At 45.8% G+C, this 15475-nt stretch overlaps 2 protein-coding genes across 2 annotated transcripts; both read left to right on the top strand.

Moving 5' to 3' along the window:
- The first annotated feature begins 3206 nt into the window (after positions 1 to 3206).
- On the top strand, positions 3207 to 6664 carry LOC138788824 (E3 ubiquitin/ISG15 ligase TRIM25-like). The gene has a single exon (XM_069967147.1). It carries the CDS (start codon positions 3238 to 3240, stop codon positions 4888 to 4890), a length of 1653 nt encoding a protein of 550 aa, XP_069823248.1. The 5' UTR covers positions 3207 to 3237; the 3' UTR covers positions 4891 to 6664.
- Positions 6665 to 10927: 4263 nt separating this feature from the next.
- LOC138788832 (E3 ubiquitin-protein ligase TRIM11-like) lies at positions 10928 to 13903 on the top strand. The gene has a single exon (XM_069967160.1). The coding sequence runs from the start codon at positions 10940 to 10942 to the stop codon at positions 12533 to 12535; it is 1596 nt and encodes a 531-aa protein (XP_069823261.1). The 5' UTR covers positions 10928 to 10939; the 3' UTR covers positions 12536 to 13903.
- Positions 13904 to 15475: the final 1572 nt, after the last annotated feature.

Below are 15475 nucleotides of genomic sequence, written 5' to 3'. Positions count from 1 at the left end.
GGCTGGAGGGATCCTGCAGGGTTATGGCTGCCAGGGACGGGATGTGGTGACAGGGGCTGGAGGGAACCTGCCTGCAGGGTTATGGCTGCCAGGGACGGGATGTGGTGACAGGGGCTGGAGGAAACCTGTCTGCAGGGTTATGGCTGCAAGGGACGGGACTGTGAAGAGGAGCAACAGCAGCAGCTCTGAAAGTGAGTGATTATTGTCAGTGTGTCTGTCTGGCTGCTGGAAGTTTAAGAGAAAGTGCAGAGCCCCCCCAGATGCTGTAAGTTTTATTGTAAGTTTATGCCCTTTTGCCAATAAATGTGTCCCCCTCTCCCTGCAACATAGATGTATTTCTCTTTCAATCCCCCCCTCGCTTAAGCAGCCAAGTACAGTACATGTATCCCACCTGTGCAGCCACATACAGTACATGTATCCCACCTGTGCAGCCACATACAGTACATGTATCCCACCTGTGCAGCCACATACAGTACATGTATCCCACCTGTGCAGCCACATACAGTACATGTATCCCCCCTGTGCTCCAGTAGTAAATAAGGGCCCCTTTGTTTTATCCCCTATTAGTGCTGTTCTGGGGTCACTTCCACACACTAACCTATATATTCTAATCTCCCACACAGCATCCAGTGTACAATGCACCCAGGACCCTCCAAGTACAATAAATGTGTCCCCCTCTCCCTGCAACATAGATGTATTTCTCTTTCAATCCCCCCCTCCCTTAAGCAGCTACGTACAGTACATGTATCCCACCTGTGCAGCCACATACAGTACATGTATCCCACCTGTGCAGCCACATACAGTGCATGTATCCCACCTGTGCAGCCACATACAGTACATGTATCCCACCTGTGCAGCCACATACAGTACATGTATCCCCCCTGTGCCCCAGTAGTAAATAAGGGCCCCTTTGTTTTATCCCCTATTAGTGCTGTTCTGGGGTCACTTCCACACACTAACCTATATATTCTAATCTCCCACACAGCATCCAGTGTACAATGCACCCAGGACCCTCCAAGTACAACAGCTGCAATTACTACAACTCCCAGCATTTACTGCAGTCCTCAGGATGTGCTGGAATTTGAAGTACAAATGAGTAGACAACTCAAGGGGTTGCCCCTCAGAAAACTACAACTCCCAGCATTCTTTGAGAGCTTCATAAGTGCTCTCAGGTGTTATCACAGGTGATATAATTATACCTAGTGCATCAGGTATTATCACAGGTGATATAATTATACCTAGTGCATCAGGTATTATCAAGGGTGATAAAATTGTACTCAGTGCATCAGGTATGGTCACAGGTGATAGAATTATACTTGTCAGGTACTATCACAGGTGATATAATTATACTTGTTGCATCAAGTATTATCACAGGTGTCCTTTTGTATGGGAAATCCCCAAATCATGACCTATTGGTGGGACATAAGAACTGGAATTGAGAAGCACTGGTCTAGGTACTGTAAGGGTTAAGTCTCAGTACATAAGACACCTGGAAAACATAAGACATCGCGTTCCCCTGCTGACGTCAGGCATTCTTTCCATCTTGGATGACTGACAGGTGGCTCAGCGAGAAATGTCAGTATTTCACAATATTGTCCATTGTTCACAGACCAGGATGTAAAATCTCTATATATAGCACTATATACACCCCATGCTCTGTGTAGTTACATATATGCTTCTCCCTATACTTAGATCTCATGATGCAAAGGGGGTTGTCACTTCTTCTGATCTATCTGATTTATCATGTATACTTGTAATTTCCTTAAAATAAAAATGTAATGTTATCTTAGAATTTGTCAAGGTGCTGTCCCTTAGGGCCGTATTACACAGAAAGATTATTGTACGAAAAATCGTTGTATCATTCCAATTTAAGCCATAATCTTTCCATGTGTGTGTGTTCAGGCAATGAGCAATCGACTAACAAAAATTTGTTCATATGTCGTTGACCATCAAACCATTGTGAGAGTATGTGCACACTACGGATCCCGGGCGGAACACCCACTGAGGATTCCGCAGCTGGCCCCCCGCTCGCGGGCATCTCCGTCTGTGTCATAGACTTCATTCTATGAAGAGGCAGATTCCACCGTCTGCCCAAAGAATAAACCTTTTGTGATATCCGCCTGGGATCCGTAGTGTGCATATACTCTCACGATGGTTTAATGGTCAATGACACATGAACAAATTTTTGTTAGTTGTTTGCTCATTGCCTGCACACACACAGAAAAATTATTGCTTAAATTGGAACGATATAACAATTTTTTGTACGATAATTTTTCTGTAAGTCCCAAGGCCTATAAAATACACACATTTGGTATTGTCACAACCATTACAACATGTACAATAAACTTATAACATTATCATTTATGATATTCTGTGTATGAAATAAAAAAAGAAATATTGCAAAACTGTTTGTTTCTTTCTTCATTTTTTGTCAAAAAGCATCTTATATATATCATGTGTCAGGATATGGAACAGGACGACAAAGGACAGGTGTAGCCCCTGACACCCCTGTCCCTGCCTATTTGCCTCAACGGCCCTAAGCAGCAGTGGACAACTTGTCGGCGGTCCCTAATCCTTTATAAGTGTGAACACAGAACAAAGACAAAACAGACACAAAACAATAAATCCGGGTCAGGGGTCCGAGTCAGTAACAAGCGAGCGGCGCAGTACAAGAACATGCTCCTTAAGAGAAGTCAAAAGTCCAAAAGCCAAAAAGTCAGAATACCGATACATAATGCAGGGAAACGTTAGGTCAAGACACCCTAGTAAAATAGGCTCTATTGCAGGCAAGGAGGGAGTGGAATAGGCAGGCTTATATGGGAGGTGAAGTCCCAGGCCCCAATTATTCCTGGGGCTTGGACTTCACCTCCCATATAAGCCTGCCCATTCCCCTCCCTCCTTGCCTGTAATAGAGCCTAGTTTACTATTGTGTCTTAAAATCTCCAGCAGAAAACCAAAGTTGACTGGCAGCTGCACCTGCCAGTCAGTATCACAGTAAGCAGTAAAGGGAGCAGCGCGCGGCTGAGCCCTGACATCATGTGCCCGTCCCTTTGAATGCAAAGTGCTCATAATTCTATTTGTATTTTTGTATTGTATTTTGTATTTTTAGAATGTTAAATCCTTTAAGACTGACTCATCTAGAGCTGCTCAGCCCTGCCCTGAGTACACAAGTATAACCCGCCCTCTGGTTAAGTGCATTGGAGAACTGTAGTTTGTTTCTCTCTTCCTCCGTCAGCCATGGCGTCTGCTGCTCTGAGAGACGAGCTGGACTGTTCCGTCTGTCTGATCACTTATACAGATCCTGTAATGCTGAGATGTGGCCACAACTTCTGCCGGCTCTGTATTGGTCGTGTGCTGGATACACAGGACGGGGCTGGAGTTTATTCCTGTCCTGAATGCAGAGAAGAGTATCAGGAGCGGCCTGCACTGATGAGGAACATCGCTCTGCGTAATCTAATGGAGAATATACTGCTGACTCCTCCAACACCGACAGAAAGCGGGATCTGCTGCACTTACTGTGTGGACTCTGCTGTACCTGCTGTGATATCCTGTCTGCTGTGTGAGGCTTCTCTGTGTGATAAACACCTGAGAGCTCACAGCAAGTCACCAGAACACGTCTTATCTGAGCCCAGCACTTCCCTGGAGAAGAGGAAATGTTCTGTCCATAAGAAGATGCTGGAATATTACTGCACCGAGGACGCCATCTGTATCTGTGTGTCCTGCAGATTGGATGGAGAACATCGGGGACACAGGGTGGAGATGCTGGATGAGGCCTCTGGGAAGAAGAAGAAGAAACTGAGAAATGTTCTACAGAAACTGATGGCAAAGAGGAAGGAGACTGAGGAAAGAGTCCGGAGTGTGGAGGAGCGCAGGAGAAAAGCTCAAGAAAAAGCAGCTGGAGAAGCCGAGAGAGTCACTGCCCTGTTTACAGACATCAGGAGACGGCTGGACGACCTGGAGAAGAGGGTCCTGAGTGAGATCTCCAGGCAGCAAAAGAAAGAGTCACTGTCACTGTCTGCTCTGATCCAGCAGCTGGAAATAAAGAAGGACGAGCTGTCCAGGAAGATGAGACACATTGAGGAGCTGTGTAACATGGCGGATCCACTGACTGTCTTACAGGATCCAGAAACAGGTGACTTGTGTGATCCTGAGGAGGGAGGAGGTGATGAGGACACAGGGGGACATGATAGACAGCTCCATGATGTAGATGATCTGGATGTGGCTGTGATCTCAGACACATTCAGCACATTATGTGACATAATATCAGGTATAAGGAGCGGGATCTATGTGAAGAGTTTTTCAGACATATTACTGGATGTAAACACCGCTAATAAGTATCTCCATATATCGTGGGACCTGAAAACTGCAACCTGGACACTAGAGAAGCAGAATCGTCCAGAAACAGCAGAGAGATTCCAGTATGATTCTCAGGTGATGAGCAGCAGGAGATTCTCCTCAGGGCAACATTACTGGGATGTACAGAGCTCTGGGTCAGGGCAGTGGATGGTGGGGATGTGTTATCCCAGTATAGACAGGGAGGTAGGTCTGTCATATATTGGAGATGATATCAAGTCCTGGAGTTTGCGTGGAGAATGCAGGAATAAGAAATATTCAGTAATACATAACTGTAAAGTTGTGGAGTTACCTCACCAGATCTCCAGTAATAGAGTCAGGATCTGTCTGGATTATGAGGCCGGGCAGCTGTCCTTTTATGAGCTGTGTTACCCCATCAAACACTTACACACCTTCACCACCACTTTCACCGAGCCCCTTCATGCTGCAGTTTGGGTATTGGAAGGTTCTATAAAAATAGGGAGGATGAGCAAATGGGAGCAGCTGGTGAGGGTAACCAGGGGTTTGATCAGTGAATTATTAATCCAAGATGAATGAGAAGATGGGTCTACAGGTCACTCCTATATAGCAGCTGTCCCTATAACTAGATCACATGGATATATGATTGGCCTTGCAGGGATCACATTCAGGTCTTATGTTCGGGGGACATCTGCAAGAACACATGTGTGATGCAGTGTTTGGTTTGTCCAACTGCCCCTATGGTCGGTAACCTCCGGGGGTGTTTAAGGTCACTTAGGCACTTGTCACAGTAGCCTGGAGTGGTAACAGACCCACCCCAGGTTGTTGATATCGGCACTCACAGAAAGGGCAAATAACCCAAGTGTACGATGGTGTGTAGGTGTAGGTGCTAACAGAGTAGACCAGAGTCCCGTGTGTTTTGTAAAAAATATAATACTTTACTGTATAATAGCTCAGGGTAAACGTGATGAATACAGTGCAATTCTTAACACAGAACGTTGGTGCTGACAGTTAGGTAGAACCAGTGCTTGAAGTAGTAGGCGCTTTGTAGAGAAAGAGAAGAGGAGTTGCCAGAGGAGCCCTGCCCAAAGTAGTAAATGTTCTCTGCCAGAACAAGTGTAGATACAGATGAGATAAGAAGATACTCGTACTCACAGATGCCAATAGTGACTCTGAACCAATAGTTGCGAGATACCTGTCCTAAGTGGGTAATACGAGCCCCAGTCGTCAGTTATCTGGGTGTAGCAGACTTCCGAGGTTTCATAGTTGTCCTGCGCTGCACAGTAGGATACTTAATGCTTGCACGGTAGCTTTGTCCTACTGGGGTTAGTTTCTCTTGCTTCAGGTAACTGCCCTGCACTTTTTAGAGAGGTATCTGGATTGGGCAAGGGTTTTCCTAGGTGGCTTCTCTCCTCTAAGTAGAGTTTAGCACTGCATACTTGCTTTAGTTACTTGCATAAAGAATAAAGTCTTTAGTTGCTATCTTTGGTCTGTGTAAGGGGTCCTGGTCAAAGCCAGGCCCTGGCTTAACTTTTGCAGAGACTGGTTTGTGTTTGCTTTCTACACTAAATACTGGATCTAGACAGAACACTTCCTTCCACCAAGACTAACTCCTCCTACATGCATGGATACAAAATTTTATCTTTTACCTCGCCCATATGATCCATTTTTTTCCTTGTGGATAATTCCCATGTCATGTCATGGCTGTTATTCTCAGTGATCCCTTAGTTTCCCTTGTTCTCTTAAGGCCGGTTCACACTATGGAATTGGTGCCGAAATTCCTTGCGTAATCTAGCCTTCTGTCTGTTTGAATGGGAGGGCTTGCATGCCTCCACTCTTCGCATCTCTCCGCTCAAAGAATTGACATGTCAATTCTTTGAGCAGAGAGTGGTGGGAGTGGAGGCGTGCAAGTCATCCTATAGAGATACTGTGGGACACTGAAGCCAGCAGGATTCTCCACTGCGGAATTCCAGCGATTTTCCTCAGTGGGAACTGGCCCTTAGGCTCCTTTCACACGTTGAGTTTTTCCTGGTCCGTGAACCTTTGGAGGTTAATAAAAAACCTATATATACACAATGGGCATCAGGTCTTTATTTTGTTAAGATTTCTATTCATTCCACCACTAGGAGGCGTTGTCAAGTGTAGTACCCACGGGGAGAGAGGATTGGTGGCATAATCAGGGCAGCTGGGGGTACTAGTCTCTTGGGCAAAGTCAGTTGGAATGTCATGTGTAGCTTTGTGAATGACTAACCTTGTATGTTCCCCCCGGACAGGACTTTTTTTTTCTCCCCTTAGTATGAAGTGCAGGAATGAGACCTCTGGGCACTAGGATTACCTTGAACAACTTGCAGTCTCTGACCTACTGACTTCTCATACAGCACGGGGTTGGGGTTGTGAAGTTACAGTATTTGAAGTGGATGATAGGAATTTGGTCACAGATACCCTTAGCAGTTACACTCTGAGGCTATGTTTCCCGCTACAGGAGTCCGTCTCGTAATATAGATGGCTGCAAAAAAATGAACATGGTAATTATTTGTGGCTGTCTATATAACAAGATGGCTGCCTTTCCCTACTATGTTCCCGTTGTGGGAACATAGCCATAGGGTAGCTTCACACACAACGTATCCAGAGCAGATTTCTCGCTGCGAATTCGCTGCGAAAACTGCTGCAGATACTTGCCCATTCACTTCAATGGGCTGACATACTGGCAGTGGGATTGTTAGACCTTTGTGAGTATGTCAAACACAGCGCCATTAACCCCTGCGTGCTGGGAAGATACTGTACCGGGTCCCTGCTCCTGCTTGCTTCGGGGTCTCCCGGCGGTCAGCCAATCAGTGCGCTGCCCCGCCGCAGCTTCAGGCTATGTTCACACACAGTAAGAGACCGGCTGTTCCGTGAACCGGCCAGATCACGGAACGGCCGGTCTCTGAAAAGATCATCCTGGCCTGTACTGCAGTACCCGTCCGTACAGCATCCGTGCGTACCCGCATCAGAACTCCCCACTGCACACTATGGAGCGTGGGGCCAGAGCTGCTCGCTCCATAGTGTGCACTGACATGTTTTTTTGCGGCCGCTATTCAATGAATAGCAGGTGCAGAAAACTGACATGTCAGTTGTTTGCGGCGCCGCTAGGGATCCCAGCCGGAGCGTATACTATGTGTATACACTCCGACCGGGATCCCATAGACGGCAAGGTAACGTATTTTTTCGTAATAATCACAGCTGTTGTACAACGGCCGTGGTTTTACGAAAATATACGTTGTGTGAACATAGCCTCAGGGGTATTCCCATCTGGAGTAGCTATGCCCTATGCCACATATCAACAATTGGATAGGTTACATGCTTAGGTACCTAATCCATGAGGTACAAGTATACCCCTGGTTTACAGACATTTCAGACTCTTTAAGTTTGTCCCTCCTGGTTTCCTGTACTCTTCTATGATGTTGTAGCTCCTCCCCTCTTCTTGTAAGTTTCAGCCATTTCCTTTAGTGTTCATGTGCTTACAGTAACCTGTTCTCCACCCTGACTAACCATCATCCATTTTGCCCACTGCTGGATGTGGATTCTACAAGACGTCTACCTGAATAAAGCCTGGAATCTTCCGAAATACCTCAGCAGTCGGGTTGAATGCTGTCTGACAGGCCAGATTCATGTCTCTTAGTGAATCCAGCCAGGGGAAAGGGGGGTGGAAACAAATTTAAGACTGGCGTACGAGTACGCTGGTCTTCATAAATGAATGTCCATGTGTGTATTACACAGCAGATATATGCTGGGGTGGGTATGCAATGTTTCTAGGTGCTCACTGTGAAGAGGGAGGGGTGACTGACTGGTATTAGGGGGTCTTTGCAGAGGAAGATGTATGGGTATTGCTATTAGGAGGTCACTATCACTAATTATTATGCTCTTTGAGGGGTAGATTACTGTATTGGTGGTCTCGACCATTACAGGGGGCACTATGGAGGGTTGGTTACTGCATTTGATCAAGGGAGGTGAACTATAAAGCATGATGAGGGATAGGGTGATTATGCAGGTCCCATGCTTTATAAATTATCATCAGCTCACTTTCTCATCCTTTCTAAGTGATTACATAGCCATGAGACATGAGATGATAAACTAAGGCACAGAGGCAGGGGGAATGCCCGTCAATGGTCAAACAGCTGGTACATGCAAAAGAACACTGCAGATACACCATCACACCTCGACGTTAGTGAACTAGCCAGACTTTCCTCCGGGAAGGAACAACCAAGCCAAGGAACGTCTCTAATCAAGGAAACCACCCAAGCAAGGTATCCATCCACAGACAGCTGTTTTGGGGTATTTGCCCCTCATCAGTGTGGAGTAGGTTTCTGGCTAGTGGGAGCAATGACTAGTAAGTGCATGCAAAAGGACGCTGGTTGACCTCAGGGAGATCAACCAAAACACCACAGAGACACCATCACGTGTCTTGACGTCAGTGTATTCTAGAACATTGCCCCCTTGGAAATCAAATATGCAAAAGAACACTGCAGAGACACCATCACATGTCTCGACGTCAGTTAACTAGCCAGACCTTCCTCCGGGAAGAAACAACCAAGACAAGGAATGTCTGCAATCAAGGAAACCACCCAAGCAAGGTATCCATCCACAGACAGCTGTTTCAGGGTATTTGCCCCTCATCAGTGTGGAGTAGGATTCTGGCTAGTGGGAGCAATGCCTAGTAAGTCTGTCTGTAGATGGATACCTTCCTTGGGTGGTTTCTGTGATTGGAGATATTTCTTGGCTTGGTTGTTCCTTCCTGAAGGAAGGTCTGACTGGTTCACAGTGGTCTTTTGCATATTTGATTTCCCACGGGGCAATGTTCTAGAATACACTGACGTTGAAACACGTGAAGGTGTCATGTCTGGTACATGTCTGTATGTGGTATATACACTGCTGGTACATGTATGTATGCGATAAATACACTGCTGGTACATGTATGTATGTATATATACATATATATATATATAAATATATATATATATATATATATATATATATATATATCTATATGTGTGGTATAATTACTGCTAGTATATGTATTAATGGGGGGGGGGGGGGCATTTAAATTTTTGCCTCAGGCCACAGAAAAGCTAGAAGCGGCCCTGCAGAGACCTAATTCTGCAGACCAGTGAGAGAGCCAGACGAGAGAGATTTTAAAACTGTGACAAAGTTTGTAAACATATGTTTTCAGCATTTTTCACACAATGTGTCACCACTAGAGGGAGCTCTGCAACAGCTTTGTGTAATATATGACAATAATAAAATGATAGGCCAAGAGTATGAAAAACTTGTTAAAAAAAATCTTGATACAGAGGATTCCACAGCTTTCAATATCCGAATTGAGACAGCTTAGTATGTGAAATTAAGTGTAGGACAGAGGCAAGAATTGCCAGGTGCTCATAAGACCACACATACTTGGCATCTTTTTCTCCTCTCTTGCGTTTTTGGTTTCTGTGGCATTTTTTCCAAAACGCATCATGCTGAAGGTGTGGCGTTTTTTTTTTCAGGAAACTGGTGTTTCTCTCCCATACACATCAATGAAATTGCTTGTTCATCTGAAAAATGCCAGCACTTATGTGTATGGCATTTTTTATAAAAATTTTTTGCCTCCCTGAGGGCAAGAAAGCAGCCACAAAAAACCTGTGTGTGAAGCCACCCTCAAGGGTCTTTGTCATAATGTGCGCTCTACAGTTCAAGGAGACACGAATAATGCGGGGATGGGGGGCATGTAAATCCCCTAGTACTGCATCTTTCTTCTTCAGCCACCAGGATTTGGGTTTGCGCGGATCTGAACATAGTGTAAGTCCGCTCATCTCTAATCACAGCCAGTGTCGGACTGGCCCACCAGATGACCAGAGGATCCTCCGGTGGGCTCCCAGCTTTAGAACCTGCACTAACACTGACTGACATGTCATTTCTTACTGTTTCCTCATTGGTGGGCCCCCAGGATCATTTCCTCTGGTGGGCCCCAGATACCCCAGTCTGAAATTGATTACAACCATTAGGCTGGCTTCACACTGCCTTAAAACGCCAACAAAAATTCCATCAGCCAGGTGTTAGCTGGAGGTCAATGAAAGTTTATGATCTTCCTTACACACATAGGTGGAGATTTATCAAACACGGTGTAAAGTGAGACTGGCTCAGTTGCCCCTAGCAACCAATCAGATTCCACCTTTCATTCCTCACAGACACTTTGGAAAATGAAAGGTGGAATCTGATGACATCAGGTGATGGCAGGGGAAAAAAGTTCAGCACACAAAAATGCCTAAACCACAAAAAAAAAAGATCAAACGTAAAGTCAAAAACACTTGAAAAAAGGCCTGAAATAATACAAATGCTTGAAAGAAAATGTCATGTGCCACATTGGTATTTTTTTTCTTTTCATAAGGGAAAGACTGAGATTTCTTCTCAAATTCATTCCTGGCTTTGTTTTCAATAATTGCAAATAAAACCTGAATGTGTGAACATACCATTACAGATGTCCATGAACAGGTTAATAGTGACTGATCTTGTGCTGTTCGGCCCTGCCCTGTGTACTCAAGTATAACCCGCCCTCTGGTTTCTGAGCACTAGAGAGCTGTTGTTTCATTCCTCTCTTCCTCTGTCAGCCATGGCGTCTGCTGCTCTGAGAGGCGAGCTGGACTGCTCCATCTGTCTGATCACTTATACAGATCCTGTAATGCTGAGATGTGGCCACAACTTCTGCCGGCTCTGTATTGGTCGTGTGCTGGATACACAGGACGGGGCTGGAGTTTATTCCTGTCCTGAATGCAGAGAAGAGTATCAGGAGCGGCCTGCACTGATGAGGTGTGTAGCTCTATGTAAACTATTGGAGAATTTACTGCTGACTCCTCCAACACCGACAGAAACCGGGATCTGCTGCACTTACTGTATACATTCTCCGGTACCTGCTGTGAAATCCTGTCTGCACTGTGAGGCTTCTCTTTGTGATGAACACCTGAGAGCTCACAGCAAGTCACCAGAACACGTCTTATCTGAGCCCAGCACTTCCCTGGAGAAGAGGAAATGTTCTGTCCATAAGGAACCTTTAAAATATTATTGTATGAAGGACGCCATCTGTATCTGTGTGTCCTGCAGTTTGGCCGGAGAACATCGGGGTCATCAGGTGGAGATGCTATATGAGGCCTCTGAGAAGAAAAAGAAGAAACTGAGAAATGTTCTCCAGAAACTGATGACAAGGAGAAAGGACACTGAGGAAAGAGTCCGGAGTGTGGAGGAGCGCAGGAGAAAAGCTCAAGAAAAAGCAGCTGGAGAAGCCGTGAAAGTCACTGCCCTGTTCACTGACATCAGGAGACGGCTGGACGACCTGGAGAAGAGGGTCCTGAGCGAGATCTCCAGGCAGGAAAAGGAAGAGTCACTGTCACTGTCTGCTCTGATCCAGCAGCTAGAAATAAAGAAGGACGAGCTGTCCAGGAAGATGAGACACATTGAGGAGCTGTGTAACATGGCGGATCCACTGACTGTCTTACAGGAACCAGACACAGGTGACTTGTGTGATCCTGAGGAGGGGGAAGGTGATGAGGACACAGGGGGACATGATAGACAGCCCCATGGTGTAGATGATCTGGATGTGGCTGTGATCTCGGACACATTCCGCACATTATGTGACATAATATCAGGTATAAGGGTCTATGGGGAGGGTCCTGCAGACATATTACTGGATGTAAACACCGCTCATAATAATCTCCTTATATCAGACGACCTGAAAACTGCAACCAAGACAGTAGAGAAGCAGAATCGTCCAGAAACAGCAGAGAGATTCCAGAATTATTATCAGGTGATGAGCAGCAGGAGATTCTCCTCAGGGCGACATTACTGGGATGTGGAGATCAGCAGATCAGGAAGTTGGAGGGTGGGGATGTGTTATCCCAGTATAGACAGAAGCGGAGGTCATGCACGTATTGGAGATAATAAAAAGTCCTGGGGTATGTGGAAGTGTAATAATAAGAGTTCTGTGACGCATGACAGAAAAGAGATTCGGTTACCTCATCAGATCTCCAGTAATAGAGTCAGGATCTGTCTGGATTATGAGGCCGGGCAGCTGTCCTTTTATGAGCTGTGTGACCCCATCAGACACTTACACACCTTCACCGCCACCTTCACCGGGCCCCTTCATGCTGCATTCGGTGTATGGGATGGTTGTATAAAGATCTCAGGGGAAAGGGCACCAAGTATCATAACCTGAGACCAGTGGTAATCCAGAGAAATCAAAGTTCTGTCTGGTAGAATATTTAGACTGGTGGAGAATTTACTGTGCAGGTACCCGGTGATCACTCTCTGGGTCTAGATTTCCAATATGAGGGTACGTGCACACTACGGAATCCCAACGGAACACCCACTGCGGATTCCGCAGCTGCCAGTCGCACGCATCTTTGCTGCTCCTAGATTCTGCTGTCCACCCAAAGAATAAGAAGGTTCATTTTTCGAGCGGACAGCAGAATTTGTCAAACCATAGAATAAAGTCTATAGGAGCAACAGAGACACGCGCAGCCACAAGCTGCGGAATCTGCAGCGGGTGTTCCGTCGGGATTCCATAGTGTGCACATACCCTGACATAGGGCTACATGCTGACTGTAACACAGGTAGTGCGAGCAGAGATGGCAGTGACATTTAACCTTCATTGCGGCATTTCTACCCAAGCACATTCACTATCATTATCTGAGCAACACCGCCATCTTCGCTCGTACTCTGTGTAACCACAGTCATACTTTAGGGCTGGTGCCAATGTGTGTTGTCTTTGCCTCCTTATGTTTAATTCTCTTATGTATCATAGCTATTATTCCCAGGGACGTCCCAGCTATTACATTTCATGATTGAATTTGGCCTTTATTACGTTGGAATAAAATATATATATAACAGTTCACATAGAGTTTTGAGGTCTTGGCTAATCCTTGGGGTAACTCCATGGTTAAAACCCTTAGTTCTGTCATTGCAGAAAACTATACGATTGTTGGTACGGACCTCATTGATTTCTATGATTTGCGCAGTTGGGTGTTTAGAGGATTATTTATGCCTTACGAAATGATACTGTCTGAGACTAAGGCCGCATTCACACATCCGTAGATTGCAGACCCTGCCCGGAAAGAATCCATTGCATGCATTCACCGTTCGTAAGGTCTGCAAATCTACAGATGTGTGAATGCGGCGTAAGGGTGAGTTCACACATAGTTAATCCACTGTAGAAAATATCAATATAAATAAACAGCTGAAATGCACAAGGTGGGGGAGAAACTTCCTGTGTAACAATATAAAAGGGATTGTCCGGGGAGGGGGCGTCATGCCAATACCTGGCTCCCCCACCAATTAGTAGTTTGGCTTCCGCTAAACAGCGAGAACAGAGCTAGAGGCTTTCGGCTCTCATTTCTATGTAGCAACGGCATCGCGGCGCGGTACTGTAACTTTAGTTTCTATTTGCTTCAGTAGGCGTCGCCATTACTCAGGGAACAGACCCAATTTCTTCTGGCTCTGTTCTCACTGTAGTCTGAAGAAGAACAGCTTATTGCTCGGGAAGCTGGATGTCAGCACGCTGCAGATCAACTTTTTTTTTTTGGGGGGGGGCGTTATTCTGTTAACAGCCCTGGTTTAGGCTGTGTTCACACCTCTGTTGAGATTAAACTTTGGTAACCACACTTGGAGTAGGTTATACTGTAGGTTCTTCCAGCCAAGGTTATTTTTGCTATGGTCCCATTGTTGGGCTGATTGTAAAATGTTGTTTATATTACTATACTGTTTGTATTGCTATGTATAATAAAGCTTTTTCGGGATACTACATGCTGTGTCAATGCTGTTATGATATACACTTTCCTCTTGTATTGCCTGTATTAGCATTGATGGTATGATGGCATTGTGCACCCTTTTTACAGGGTTGTGCATATCCAGTTCTTAAAGTGACTGTGTACCTATAATCTGACCCCCCCTTCCCCAAACCACTTGTACCTTCGGATAGCTGCTTTTAATCCAAGATCTGTGCAGGTGATGCAGTTATTGTCCTAAAAAACAACTCTTAAACTTGCAGCCCCGTGCCCAACGGCCGGGGCTTAGATTGTGTATGCATTAGGCTGGCACAACCTCTCTGTCCCTCCTCCTCGCCCTCCTCATCATTAGGAATGCTCCAGGCAGATTGTCTCCTATCCATCAGCTGTGTGAATACTGAACATGGGCTGGATCGTTAAGGCACCTGTGCAATGTTCAGACAGGAGAAAATGTTCTAGGGACATTCCTAATGATGAAGAAGCGGGGGGGGGGGGGGGGGGTGGAGGGACATAGGGGTGGTGCAACATTAGGGCACAGATACTCTAAGCCCCGGCCGTTGGGCACAGGGCTGCAAGTTTAACAGTTGTTTTTTAGGACAATAACTGCATCACCTGCCAAACGGACCCCAGGACAGATCTTGGATAAAAAGCATCTATCCGAAGGTACAAGTGGTTTGGGGGGTCAGATTGTGGGTACAGAGTCGCTTTAAATTTAAGTTTAACATATCGCAGATCTGGTTGGCAGATTACTGGGAAGAGCTGGTTAAGACCAAGCAGTGATGGTGCACATTGGCACCAATGACAAAATTAGAGGTAGAGGTGCAGGTCCTTACAAAATTCTTTCAGAGACTAAGGGCCCTATTACACAGGGCCCTATCTATCCGTGTAATAGAGAGAACTATCAGCCGATGAAATGATCATCAGCTGATCGTTTTTTTAGGTCCTGACCTAAAATCATTGGGCATCGAGCAGGCATCACTGCGTGTGATATCGATGTGCGGCCGACGACTGATAATTGTAGTATAAAGTAATAACTCACCTTACCATGTTCCCTGGTGTCCTCAGGCCTTCTCTGGTGTAATCGGAGGCCTTCCACGGTGTCTCCTGCCAGTTCCCTGTCCAAGGCTGTTGCAGAAGGCAACATATTGTAATCGCTAGTAAGAGATGGTCACATCACTAAGGGCCACCATAAGAAATTTCTGGGCTGAAACCGCCAACTCACTACTAGGGGAGGCAGGTATGGGGAGGGGTGGCAGAAGCTATAGGGGTAAGAATAGAACTCATCTGCCTGAATGGAAAACTGTCTGGTTTTGTCCCTAGCAACCAATCACAGCTCAGCTTTTATATTTTAACAAGCTCCGATCAAATGAAAG

The sequence above is a fragment of the Dendropsophus ebraccatus genome, chromosome 1 (genome assembly GCF_027789765.1).
Source record: "Dendropsophus ebraccatus isolate aDenEbr1 chromosome 1, aDenEbr1.pat, whole genome shotgun sequence".
Lineage (NCBI taxonomy): Eukaryota > Metazoa > Chordata > Amphibia > Anura > Hylidae > Dendropsophus > Dendropsophus ebraccatus.
The sequence above is the reverse complement of the archived record's forward strand: the minus strand, read 5'-3'. Positions and strand labels throughout refer to the sequence as shown.